The sequence below is a fragment of the Chenopodium album genome, chromosome 23 (genome assembly GCF_948465745.1).
Source record: "Chenopodium album chromosome 23, dcCheAlbu1.1, whole genome shotgun sequence".
NCBI classification, from domain to species: domain Eukaryota; kingdom Viridiplantae; phylum Streptophyta; class Magnoliopsida; order Caryophyllales; family Amaranthaceae; genus Chenopodium; species Chenopodium album.
In genome coordinates, this window is record NC_137856.1 from 9,001,448 (window position 1) to 9,015,466 (window position 14,019).

At 34.7% G+C, this 14,019-nt stretch overlaps 1 protein-coding gene across 1 annotated transcript; it reads left to right on the forward strand.

Moving 5' to 3' along the window:
• Positions 1–751: 751 nt before the first annotated feature.
• Positions 752–7,915, forward strand: LOC145607907 (uncharacterized). Its single transcript, XM_081663504.1, has 7 exons — positions 752–1,225; positions 2,899–2,953; positions 4,910–4,984; positions 5,063–5,154; positions 5,525–5,606; positions 7,000–7,083; positions 7,553–7,915. Exons 1-7 carry the CDS (start codon positions 876–878, stop codon positions 7,661–7,663), a joined length of 849 nt encoding a protein of 282 aa, XP_081519630.1. The 5' UTR covers positions 752–875; the 3' UTR covers positions 7,664–7,915.
• The last annotated feature ends 6,104 nt before the right edge of the window (positions 7,916–14,019 follow it).

Below are 14,019 nucleotides of genomic sequence, written 5' to 3' on the forward strand. Positions count from 1 at the left end.
TTAATCTTTTTGATTTTCGCTAACTTGTTTTTTTTTTTTTTTTTTTTTTTTTTTTTGAAAGAAGTCCCAAAGGACACTAAATTTCATTAATATAAGCCATACGGCATCTACAATTGACAATGAACGATAATGAAAACGAATTTAACAAAATCAAACGAGAATTAATCGGGGAAGGGCTAAGAATCCAAATACATAAATATAACAATTCGGCATATTCTCGATTCGTTGTCTCATACAACTTTTTGAGTGGATCCGTCGTCGCTTCACAATTTTGTAAGATAGTTAATTCTTGTACTGATTCCGTAACCCGAGTCCGAGCCCTAATCAATAGTAGCTCCGCACAACCAGAGACCAAATTAAGCACCAATAAAACCTTGTCTTTCGAAGGAGTGCGAAAAACCTTGTCTTTCGAAGGAGATCGAAAAAACCTTATCTTTCGAAGGAGATAAACCCTTTCTTTCGAGGGAGACATTATTGTAACGCAAAACAAAAGGCTTAAAAGAAAATAAAGATTGGGGCTTTCCACCGGTGAAATCCGATGGAAGCCCCTTGAAAATTGACAATGGAGACTAGGTTTAGGAGAGAGAAGAGAGAAAAGGAGGCTAGGGTTTTTTTTGATATGATTTAATATTGATTTTCGCTAACTTGTTGATTAAAGCTGAATTAACTAAATTAAGTGAACAAAATGAGAATTATGGAAAAGGACATTGATTTGAAATTCAGAGAACCGCAAAGAAGATATTTGCTGCAAGTAAACAGAACGTGTGGCAACGGCTTCTTCCGTGAAGAACTTCACCCAATATTCTCTCTCCTCTTCCCCCCGCTTAAAATTCAACTCTTTCTTCAAAATTTTCAACCAAATTCAGCTTTAATCAATGGCACAGTTCATTTTACAAGGCCGATTGAAGCTGCTATTGAACAGTGAAAATCCAGCTCAATGTAAGCTTATTGGGGTAAATAGAAGTTGTGGGGTGTTTGGTTTTGGTGATTTTTGCTCGATTTTTCCACTTAATTTCAACGAAAAGAATGTTAGAAGAAATGGGTTGTCGAAAAAAGTGACAATAATTGCTTCTGCTACAAAGGGTAGTTCAAAAAATTCTGTAAATGGGACTGTTAATGGAGTTTTTAATGGTGATAGTAGTGATGATTTTGATGATTATGAAGATGAAGATGGTGATGATGATCTTTCTTGTTTCAGGGGTTTAGTTCTTGACATTTCTTATAGGTCAGTGTAACTCCCTTTGTTTTTGATGAATTTATCAATAATTGCCCATTCAAAAAAAAGTTATCAATAATTGTTTCAAAAGCATGTGGTTTGTGTTGCTTTGGATATTGGATTGCATTAGAATGAAATGATGATCTTATAAATACTAGTATATAACTGTGCGTTTAATTCAGGTATTATAATGCTTGTTAATTAAACTGTATCAGTGTATGGTATGTAGCTATCTTTTCAAAATTTGTGTGTAGGTTGTGTAGGGTATGTGCAAGTCATTTTTCTTTGTTAAGGCCGAAGGTGACCATCTAAGGAAAGTACTGTACTGATGCAAAATTATTTAAGAATATTTTTTGGTAATAATGTCTATATTGATTATGTCATGTTATGCTTAAATACATTGATTTGAGATGACCACAATATGAAAAATCACAAGGGACGATCATGGAGGACCGTACCTCTAGGTGTGTGCTCATAGGTCTAGTATATGGCTTTGAATGCAAGAAGTATGGACTATTTTGCATGAGAATTGGCAACCTTAACAATTAACCAAACATTTTTCAAAAACGGATAGATGTTAGATTAATTAAATGCTACACCTTGTCCCTAAAGGAAAGGTGAAATGAGGTAAAATGAGAAGGAACTACCAATAACTTTGTTAGCCTAGTGGTTGAGGCCATGTTGTTGGCAGTATATTAAGTTTCAAGTCTGGAATCCCCTGTCATGATTTTGGAAATCTTTCGTGTTGCCCTATTCACCTCCCTTAGACCAAGCTCTTCATTGAGAGGTTAGCCTAATTTTTAGAAGTTAATCTGTCTTACAACATAAAGGTCATCAGCATAGACTTTTGCACTTCGATGGGTTTGGTGAATCTAATTGGCGGTGTAATAATTAGTAGATTTACCCACTATCTAAACCACAGATCTTTACCGGATAACTAAATTTTGCTATAGAAGTTAGTGGTGTAAGTTGGAGACCTAGATGACAATCAATCAATTTGTGATGTCTTGCAGACCACTGGAGTTGAGGTGGTCTGCATTGTTGGAGAGCTGCACTTCGTGGCTTTTCCATAAAATCTCACTTCCCCTCTCAATGAAAAAAAGGATTATCCAAAGAGAATTGACAATTTTAGGGTGTAGAAAAATTATGATAGTTTCCAGTTGGGTGAATGAATGATTGGGATCCAATAATCTAATTGCCACTGTTTTTACTTGTTGTTGCCTTGTTGGTGGTATGAAGAAGTTATACAACTCAATGAAGCACAGAAATTTAAGCTGATTAAACTTCTGAGGACCCTTCACCAATCACAATTTGATTTCTCTATAGTCCAGGATGCTTATTATTTTCCTATCCAACTTGTTATTTTATGTCTGTGTAAATTGATAAGCCATTATGGATTTCAGTAAGTTGATGGAACACAAAAATAAGGCCGGACTTGATCATACTTCTTAGTAGTTTGTTTGATAGAAAATTATCAATACATTCAGTTTCTGCTATGGGTGGAAGCTCATTAAGGTTCCAGACTTGTACTGCACATACTGTTTCTTGTGTACATTGGCCATAATGTAGTCTTATATTTGATTGACAAGACTTACTCAATTACTTTTGAGCTATGAATTAGTTTCCAAGATAATATTGTTAAATAAGGCTTACTTTAAAGAAGCTCTGCTTGTCCTTGCCAGACCGGTCAATGTTGTCTGCTGGAAGCGTGCTATTTGTCTGGAGTTCACCGAGAAGGTTAGACTAATGTGGGCTGCTTCTTCTGCTGTTGCACTCTTATATGGGCTACAACATTTTTTCCCAAATATAAAGATGACTATAAATATAGAAACTTAAAATTTGCATATTGAACATTAATAAGCATGGAAGTTAACCCTCTGTCAGATATAAACAACTTCACAATTTCATTATTTGAGTGTCCCAAAATAATATTTCTAGCTTCTATATCCTTGTAAGTTAGTAGTATCTTTCTTTCTCATAGATTAAATTTCTCTTTCTATTTACTTTCAATTGTTTATTTAAAATTACATAACTTCAACTAATCATGATGCCAAATCTGATGGCAAGTTTATATTGGAGTAGTATTAATGTTGTTATCGCTACTTGAATCACATCTCAAGTGGAAGTTGAAAATGTGCTGAATGCCTGAAACTTAAAGCAGAAAATTTGTTGATGAGACTGAAACAAAAACAAATTGATTGTAATATATCGAATTTACTCAGCTCAGGAAATTTGGCTTCAAGCTTAGCTAAGGGTTTTTTTTTTTTGGTGTGTGTGTGTGTGTGTGTGGGGAGACGTGCATTAGGGGTTGGGGGGTGGGGGTGAGGGAAGGAAGTGCAAGGAGGGTTAATGAAGAAGGATTTTATGTACAGGAAATCACTTCGCGCACTCAGTATTAGCAGAGCACTATTTTTTTGCTATATTTTCTGTCAAGGGTATCTCATTTTCTCATGGGACAGGGACACAGGGTAGGGGAGGTTTAATTGATAGGAATAGTCCATTTCCGCCATGATTAAGATTCTCTTAGGGCAATTACTGAATGATACACTGATCTCCATTAGATGGTAGAACTCTAGCCATAGAGTGTGCTATAGAGTTTCTTACCCTCTTTACATGATCAATTGAGAATAATGAATATAGTTACTATGATACCCAATATCCTCTATGATCATATTCACAGGAGCATAAAAGACAATTTGGTGATTTTTGCACAAAAATTTAAGCACAAGACTCCACCACTACATCAAAATTTCTAAGCCTTTTTGTAAGTAAAATACCCCTGCAAACTGAGGCAGTTTCTTCCATGGACATACTCCATCACACCTTGGACCTTGCCACAGCAGCATAAACACACTCATCACCCTCACTCAACACTGCACCAAGACTCACCACTCCTGTTTCTAAGATGGCAGTTTTAATATTTACATTAGTTGCTCCTCCAGAGGGAGCTATCTAGTGTCAGTATTTACTTTGATGCATACACACAACATTCACTTTACGAGCTTCAAAAAACTAGCGGAGAGAGAAAGAAAACTCAGATTCCCATGTTGAGTATCATTTCTTCCACACCACACACCCCAGGTTTGTATAAGCAAAGCGCTAAACTCCTCTGTATCACATCTTTGCCTTGGCCAATCAATTCTATACCTAAACAAATTGCAGTGTAATGCATTTTTACTGTAAGAGCACTCTAATTTCAGAAATCTTTGACCCAATTACACTCAAACAAAGCATGAGAAGCAGTCTCCTCCTCCTCCCTATTACATATATCATTTAATCCATCAGGAATTCAGGATTTATATGACGATTACTCATGGAGTTTTATGCTCACATACTGGATCTTTTGTTTGTAGCATATTGTCCTCTTTACTTGAAATACTTTTCCTAACTAATCTGATCTTCAAAGAATAGTTGGGAAAAGTTTTTCATTCAAATTTTTTTTTCTGTTCAAAACATCTTTTCTCTTATGGCAATTTATGTTTCTCAACTGTATCATTATTTCTTCACGAACTTTTCCTAATTTTTCTGATATTCAAAGAATGGACATTCTTTCAATTCTCATAGTTATGAACTTAGTATTATTTGAGGTGCATCGGTTTATATAAGAGCCACTTACCATGTTCATGCTCATTACTTTTTTTTTTTTTTAATTTCCCTGACGTCATCCTTTGAAAATTTTAACTTCTTCTACAGGCTGATGTTCTGGAATATTACGATCAGACAGTAAACTCACCTAATGGTTCTTTTAATATACCAGCTGTATTAAGGGTATATATGGTCTACGTTTTCTGCTTGCTTTCCATTCCAATTTGTCAAATTATCTAAGCAGAAGTGTTTTTTGTCCAGGTTCCACATCTACTTCAGGTAATGAAGAGAAAAAAAGTCAGAAACGTCCTAAGCCGCAAAAACATCTTCTATCGAGATGATTACATGTGTCAGTAAGTTATACATGAAGTAAAGCTACTTTATTTGTTTATTGCTGCACTTGTATGCTTTCCGTTTCTTCAAAACTCCACTTCAACTTAACTATATAAAGTGCACAATAGATCTGCTTTCCTACTTTAATTTGAATGATACCTTGGTGTTTGAGCTTGTACTTCCATTTTTGGCCTATGCTAGTGATATTCTTGTCTTTGTAAGCTCCCCCATATAGCAGCCTGCAGCACAGTTGGAAAATGTGCACATTGCAAAGTTTTGAACATTTTGCACTGCACTGCACTGCATTTAATCGCTTATGAGCTTTTCTTAATTGTGTTCTATTGTGCTACAAATTAAACGACTTACCAATGGACTTTTAAATCTCTCTAGGTACTGTAAAGTGACAAATAATTTGACTATAGATCACGTGGTTCCAATTGCACGAGGTGGAAAATGGGAATGGGAAAACCTGGTAAGTGCACCTCCTGGAGAGTGGTACTTCATTGATGAAATTATTCATCTTTGCTATGTTTTCGATGAGATTAAACTAACCTAAAAGTACAAAGCCTTGTATGTTGTCAATTTGAGAAGGTAGCAAGAATCACATTGAAATTTATGGGCTTGTACTTGGTTTCTGTGCATTTCACAGTCTAACTTTATTATGACATAAACTTTATAACTGTTATGTGAGGATAACAAAGCCGAATTTGATTGTTAAACTTTTCTTTATTGCTATGAAAGATCTTGGATTCATGCAGCCAGCCACATCTACTGGCTTGTAAAGCTGATTATCCTAGAATTCTAGAAACTTTTAAATTTCTCCCATGTTAGCTCTAAACAAGATATTTGTTTCTTGTATCGTCCTGCCAGTAATTGTCACTTTCATGGTTATCTTTGTTGGATTAATCTCCCCAAATCACAATTAAGTAAGTATTATTAGTAGTAGTAATAATAATAGATTAATAGTGTAAAAAAGATGAAAAAAAAAGGTGAATGCATGCATGTAGTTGGACGGTGGTGTTGTAGTAACTTAGTGGACTTAAAAGTCCAACTTGGCAGAGAGCTTCTTTATAAGCTCATTGACTTTGCTTCTTAGCATTTACTCCCAAGTAGGTGGGAATTGCTTGAAGCTGGAAGTTGATTTGGCTTTTGCTATATATTTTGTAGCATATTGCCGTGTGAAGGAGGTGTGTGAGAAGATAGACCACCAAAGTGAGATACTAGCAAGAAAGTAGTACCTCTAAGAGAAGGAGAGTAAAATCTGTAGTAGTGAGGGAGGAAGTGACGGAGAGACAAACACAATATTAGTGTGAGGGGTATTTCAGGATTAGTATAAGTACCAACGTTAAAGGTAATTAGCGTAGACTATTCTAAAATACATTGTATCTAATATTGTAATTGTAGTAGTGTTCATTGTACTCCCTTAATTATTGCTAGTGAAGTTGTTTTCGTCCGTGGAGATCCGAACTGTGGTTTTTCCCCTTATTGAGGAGGGGTTTCCACGTAAAAATCTTGTGTGTTGTTTTTATTGTTGTTCCGTATTTTATTATTCTTCCGATATTGTGTTTATCTGTTGCTCCGTCCCCAACAATCTTCTTATCAAACCAATTAAGTTCTGACAACTATGATCTATATTTAAACCATAGGATAGTAATTATCATTAGAAAACCTTGTATTTTGACAATATACCAATGTTTATACCTGTGTAATCAAAATTTGAAGTCTTATTATTGTGCTTTCTGCTGTTTTGGTGGTGCTGAAATGGTTTCGGCTGAGGCCTGATTATTACTGTGCTGACTACATGTTCTTGCAGTTGAAATTAAATTGCTGATTCTTTTTCCGGTAAACCTTTATTTTTGAAACAGGTGACAGCTTGCATTAGATGTAACTCGAAGAAGGGCCACAAAACTTTAGAAGAAGCAAACATGAGTCTTGTTAAAGCCCCAAAGGTACATCTTTTCCTTTAAATGATTGGTAAATAACTCGAGAAGAAATTATATATCTTGGAAGTTAACTTTTCAATTTTGCTTCACTTGGATTACCTAGAGGCTGTACATTCTCACCAATCAAACTCCTACCCTTTTCATTCTTTAATTTTTTATTGTATTTTTATCTTTTTTGGTGTAAAGAGAGTCACAAAGGGCTGTCATTTAAGGTTATGCACTCAAAACATTGAATTGTTGTTATAGCATACATATTCAATACTCACTATAAAATTTTCACTTGAATATTAAGTGATTTTTAACGTCACAAAGTGAATGTTAATATGCTTTTAAAATATCCTTAATATGCTTGTATATGTTCTCAAGCGGACTTGAGGTGTATGAAATGAAAGTACTTTTGATAAAACAAGTGTTGTATTTTCTTTCACAGAAAACCTGACCATCTAATCTGTTCAAACTGTACATTGTTTTGCAGGCACCAAAAGATTACGACATACTTGCTATACCGTTGACAAGTGCAACTGTAAGGATGCTGAAAATAAAAAAGGGAACACCTCAGGAGTGGCGTCAATACCTTCCGAAATGACGGCTACAAATGATTAGTGGCACTGCCTGAACATGTAAGGTGGTTGTATATAATTATCGGTCCTTCCATGTACACTTATGCCTTATGGTATCCTAGTTACGCGTCAAGTTTCTCTAATGTTACAGGCCATGAGAAGAGATTGGTAGCTCTGTAAATTGTGAATTTAGGAAACAATCTCTTCGGGTTTTCATGGCTGACACAACTAATCAATTAATTTTCTCTAATACAAGCAAGGAACTGCCCTTTTCTTAACCTTATTTTCTATCATATAGGAATTTTTCTTTGAATGATAATTCTGTTATAAACTTCTCTTAGATTTGTGTTTTGTATAGATATCCTTGTTCTGGAATTTGTTACTTAATTCAGTTGGATTTCTATTGGAAATCTAATTAATGCAATTGCACATTTCTCTATCCGCCCAACAGACAAAGCCGATTTGTGTGGAAGTAAGAACAATATTTAGTGACGGAAGGAGTACTATACTTACTTTATACGGAGTATTATTAGTTTTTTTTTTCTTTTTCTTTTTCTGAAGATTTTTAGTAGTTACTTTGACAATAAAGAAATAGAAACAAAAATGAAAACAAGGGAAAACAGTAACAGAAACACGTCAAATGCTAAAAATTACTACTACTACTACTACGACAAATGTAATATTTGACACAAAAAGAGACATTAAAAAAAAGACCAATTAATTTCACAAGTACTCTCTCCGTTTTTAAATACTTGCTCCACTTTCTATTTGCGGCCGTTTTTAAATACTTGCTCCATTACCTTATTTGGAAAGTTATACAATATTTTTAATTAATTTCTCTCACCAAGTGGACCCAACATATATTCTCTCTCCTCCAATTCTCTCCACTACTTTTGCTTTGTACAATTTTTTATTTTTCCACCAATCCCACTATCTCCATACTTTATTATTTTCTCCAATTTCTCCTAAAACTCCGCACATGGAGAAATGAAGCAAGTATTTTAAAATGGAGAGAGTAACATATTTAGTTGAAAATTTAATTTCTATCATTCCCTAATAACATTAACAAATAACATTCTTTCATCTCCACGAGACAGACCAAGCATTTGAACAAATTCAATAGTGCTTCCAAAACATAAATGATGGAACAATTAGAAAATTAAACCCACATCGCTCTTGCCATGAAGGACTTAATTAGGACCAGCGAAACATATACTAGGCATGAAAATCTTCCGTGATAGAAAAAAAATAAGAAGTTATATTGAGAAAAGATATATCGAGAAACTAACAAAGTGATTAAATAAATAAGAAGTTATATTGAGAAAAGATATATCGAGAAACTAACAAAAGATTCAACGTGCATATGGCTAAACCACTAAACTATGTTAAGTTCTCAACAATGTCCTATAGTAAGTGAGTAAAATAAGAAGAAATGAATAAATTATGGTTCTAGATATGTATATACATCTAATTTTCTATACATTCTACAAAATGATCATTAGCGAAAAAAAAAAAAAGTCGATAAATGCTATGGGCATAATTTCCACAACACAAATTGAAGTCCGAAGAGTTGTCTTATGCCCAAGACGATCACATGATAGGCATGTCTTGGTGTTCAAGGTTGAATAAGGTGGAAAAGGCTAAAGAGACTAATGCTTATGTCATAGACTCCTAGCAACAACTAACATCAATGACGCATCTCAGTAACGGACGTCAATACTTGACGCCCGACAACTATAATGACCTCCGTCAGCCTACAGTGACTAGTGGCGGATCCAGGATTTTTAAGGTGCTGGGTCACTGTCACCTATATCGATCATCACTCATCGACCGCATACCGGAGGTGGATGAATTTTGTGATAGACGATGAGTTTGTGGAGGAGGATGCTTGGGACTAAAGAAACTTGTTATATCATACGTTTTTTTTTATGAAAATTAAGTTACAATTTCAATTTAATTACAAAATCCAATATTGTCAAAAATAGATTAATTCAATCTTTTTGCAACTTATCTATTCTATACCCAAGTGGTTTTTAGAATATTTAGCCAATTAAGTCACAATACCCAATTTAATTATACAAACATAATATATACAACACAAATTTGAAAAACCACTTAATGTAATGTCTCAACAACACAAAACATAACAACATTGAAGGATAATCAAATTAATCACATGATAATCAAATATCATAAGTTCATTTTCATTTCAAAAGGAAAACCAAAAAAAAAGGAAATTTTGCAAAAAACCACCTTTTAAATCTCGTTTTTTGAAAATAACCACCTTATAAAAAATATGTTGCAAAAAGACACCATTTTCAAAAAATGTTGCAAGTTAACACCTAATGCCGGAAAGTGACTATTTGACCCTTGCTCCAGCGTTGACCCAGTCTCGTGCCAAGCACGTGACATTTTTCCTTTCTTTTCTCCTTCGATTTCTCAATTCTCCTTCCCCTGTTCTTCTTTCATCTCTACTCTGCTCCTCTTTCTTCTCATCAATTCCTCCTCCATAGTAGATTGTTGCAGCTCCTTCAAAATTCAAGTAATTTTTTTTGCCTTTTGCTTTCTTCTCTACTAATCTTCTTCTTCGGCTCTTCTATATTAATTTAGCGATTAATTTTGCAAAATACAGAAATTAAAGTTAGTTGATTTCTTTCTTAAATTGGTACTCCACTCATCAATGTTATGTCTCAATCTCCAGTAAACAATGAAGTTGAAGTTGAAGTCCCAATTGCGAAGTTGAAGTCTTGGACTCGTGAGAACCCTAAACGAAGATTTGAGGCTTGCAAATTTTACAACCCATACACAAATAAAAGGGATTGCAACTTCTTTAGGTGGGTTGAGTCTTGCGTTTGCCTCTTATATATGCCTTTAATAATTGATGACAGCACAAATGTTCAGAGAAAATTTGAAGAAGATGATTTGATGTAATTGGGAAAAAAACCGAGATGAGTGAAAAATCAAATTGTTTTTACCAGTTTTCCATTAATTACCCAGCAGCTATTTCAACCGCATGCAATAAATTCCCTATCAAATCTAGCCTCTAATATACTCAGCCATTGTCGAGTCGAAGTAGATGCAAGGAAGAAAGAGAAAGAAAGAGGGCAGGGGAGGAGAAAGAGGGGCAGAGGAAAGAGAAAGGGAAAAAAAGAGAGGGGGGGAATTAGGGATTAATTACATGTCATGTGCTTGGCACGAGACTGGGTCAACGCCGGAGCAAGGGTCAAATAGTCACTTTCCGGCATTAGGTGTTAACTTGCAACATTTTTTTTGAAAAGTGGTGGCTTTTTGCAACATATTTTTTATAAGGTGGTTATTTGCAAAAAATGAGATTTAAAAGGTGGTTTTTTGCAAATGCTACTACAATGAACTAAATGAAAAAAGAAGGAAAAAAATTGAAATAATCACATGAAAATCAATAAATCACATAACCATAACATAGGAAGAAATAAAAAAAACAAAAAAACAAAAAGATAAAAGGAATTCCAAAAAAAAAACAAAAAAAAAAATAAAAGATAAAAGGAATACAAAAATTACAAGTAATAAGACTCGAACTCAAGACTTGTGTGGCTAGGGCCTTGATAATTGGGCTTTGTCCCAATCCCTCCAACCACTAAGCTACAAGATTGTATTGTTAACTTATAAACAAAAATAATGTTTATATTTTATTTTCCAATAGGTGCCATTTAAAAAAAAAATTAATTTTTTTTTCCTGCTAGGTCACGTGACCCAGGAGGACCAAGGCTAGATCCTCCACTGACAGTGACCTCTGTTGATCTACAGTGACCTCCATCAACCTGCGACGTGACACCGTCGGATGACGTCAGAATATGATGCATGTCGCTGAGGCCGTACGCACGAACATGACGCGTCTTGTAGTGTGATGCCAGAAAGCTGCGGAACAAGTCAAGATTGTTACTAGTGGTTCCTAAAAATAAGGAGAGTATTTCTACCCATATTTAACCGTCAAGGGGGTTGTAATTATGAATAGGAAACCTAAATTAATCTACATTCATCAAGGGACCAAGTATTAAAGCCAACCAACTACTTCGTAAAATCAAGGGATTAAACCTTATTTTCCTCAACCGATGATTTCCACTTAAATCTCTTTAAAAGGGGGCAACGACCAACCATAAAGGTAGATTACACACAGCTTATTTCAAGTATACAACACCTACAAATAATACACTATAAAATACATCATCAAGAGATACATCACGAGGCTCTATTCGACGATCTACACGACGACATGTCTCATCCGATTGTTCTGCTACAAGTTGCAATGATAGACTCAACATTTATACATCTTTTCAATAACTTTAATGTATACTTAATCTCTTGCTCTTATGTATTACTTTTCAATAACTTTAATGTATACTTAATCTCTTGCTCTTGCTATGAAGGACTTCATTAGGACCTGCGAAACATATACTCGGCATGAAAATCTTATGTGACAGGAAAAGATAAGAAGTTATGGTAGTCATAGAAAAGATATATCGAGAAACTATCAAGAATTCAACATGCATATGGCTTAACCCCTATTGAGTTCTCAGCAATGTCCTATAGCAAGTGACTAAAAAAAGAAGAAAGGAATAAATTATGGTCCTAGATATGTATATACATCTGATAATCTATACATCCTACAAAATGATCATTAGCCAAAAAAAGTCAAAAAATGTTATATATGGGCGTAATTTCCACGACACGAAATGAAGTCCAAATTAAGTGTTGTCTTATTACCAAAACGATCACATGATAGGCGAGTCTTGGTGTTCAAGGTCGGATTAGGTGGAAAAGACCAACGAGACTAATTTTTATGTCCTAGACTCCTAGTAACAACTAAAATCAATGACGCATCTCAGTAACGGACGTCAATACTTGACGCTCGATAACTACAGTGACCTTCGCCGAACTCTAATGACCTCAGCTAATCTATAGGAACCTCCGTCAACCTGTGACGTGACACCGTCGAACGACGTCAGAAGATGATGCATGTCGCTGACGCCCTACGTCCGAACATGACTCGTCTTGTAGTGTGATGCCAGAAAGCTGCGGAACAAGTCAAGATTGTAACTAGTGAAAAATAAGGAAAGTATTTCTACTACTCTTTAACTAGTCAAGGAGATTGTAATCATGAATATGAAATTTAAATTAATCTACATTCATCAAGGGACCAAGTCTTAAAGTCATCCAACTACTTCCTAAAATCAAGGCCGAGATTAAACCTTATATTTCTCAGCCGATTATTTCCACTTAAAGCTCTTTACAAGGGGGGCAATGCCCAACCATAAAGGTAGATTACCCACAACTTATTTCAAGTATACAACACCTACAAATAATACACTATAAAATACATCATCAAGAGATACATCACGAGGCTCTATTCGATGATCTACACAACGACATGTCTCATCTGATTGTTCTGCTACAAGTTGCAATGATCGACCCAACATTTATACATCTTTTCATTAACTTTAATCTCTTGCTCTTTTGTATTTCTTTATTATTTATGGCCTTAGATGTCCGAAAAAACATTGTATTTGTATTAATAATGGCTATAAAGTTTGTATCATAGTGAATTGGTGGACAAGTAGGGACCTGCGGTTTTCCGCGGTTTTTACCCACCTTCATAGGGTTTTTCGCGTCACCATATTGTGTCTATCTTCTTTTTACTTTTATCATTTACATTTAGCAATCTCTTTTAATCTAGTTATTGGCATCCCAACCAAAGCTTGTCTTTTTAGGCGATTTTTGACGTAAACAATAAAAGGATACTAATATGAAATTGTACAAAATGTGGGGTGCGATTATAAAAGAATAAAAAAATGTATATATACATGCATTCATCGATGTGCTAATTCTTTTGACAAGCTCAAACGTACTACTCCCTCCTTGTTTTAATTAGTGTTACACTTTCTTTTTTTGGCAAAAAGCTACATTTTAATAAGATATCCCTCTCCTCTCATGGTCCCCACCCAAACCCACTACTACTTTTTTTTTTTGTAATAGGAAAAATTGATTCTAATAATCCCACCTTTTGCTGATTCGCTGTTAATTAATCCCACTTTTAGATTACTCCCTCCGTCCCCTTTTGATAGTCCCTTATAGACAAATTTTAGTCCCAAAATGTTCACCCCATTTGCTTTTTCCAACAACCATTAATATAAATTTTTTTTATTAGAATTTCCTCCAATTTGCTACAATACTTGTGCAAAGTTATATATTCCATGTAAATTTTGTTATCCCATATACTTTTATTACTTTCTCTCTCTATTTTTTTGCATACCCAATGTCAATTAACTTTTTCAATGTACTTTAACTATTCTTATGTGTGTTTATTAATTCCCGTGAAAAATGCCCATAGGGGACTATCAAAAGGAGA

Bases quoted from the DNA above. Each gene is read 5' to 3' on its own strand.
- LOC145607907 (XM_081663504.1), top strand. From the start codon at position 876: ATGGCACAGTTCATTTTACAAGGCCGATTGAAGCTGCTATTGAACAGT. The intron at 1,226-2,898 runs GTCAGTGTAACT...TGTCCTTGCCAG, and splicing joins GTTCTTGACATTTCTTATAG to ACCGGTCAATGTTGTCTGCT. The intron at 2,954-4,909 runs GTTAGACTAATG...CTTCTTCTACAG, and splicing joins GTCTGGAGTTCACCGAGAAG to GCTGATGTTCTGGAATATTA.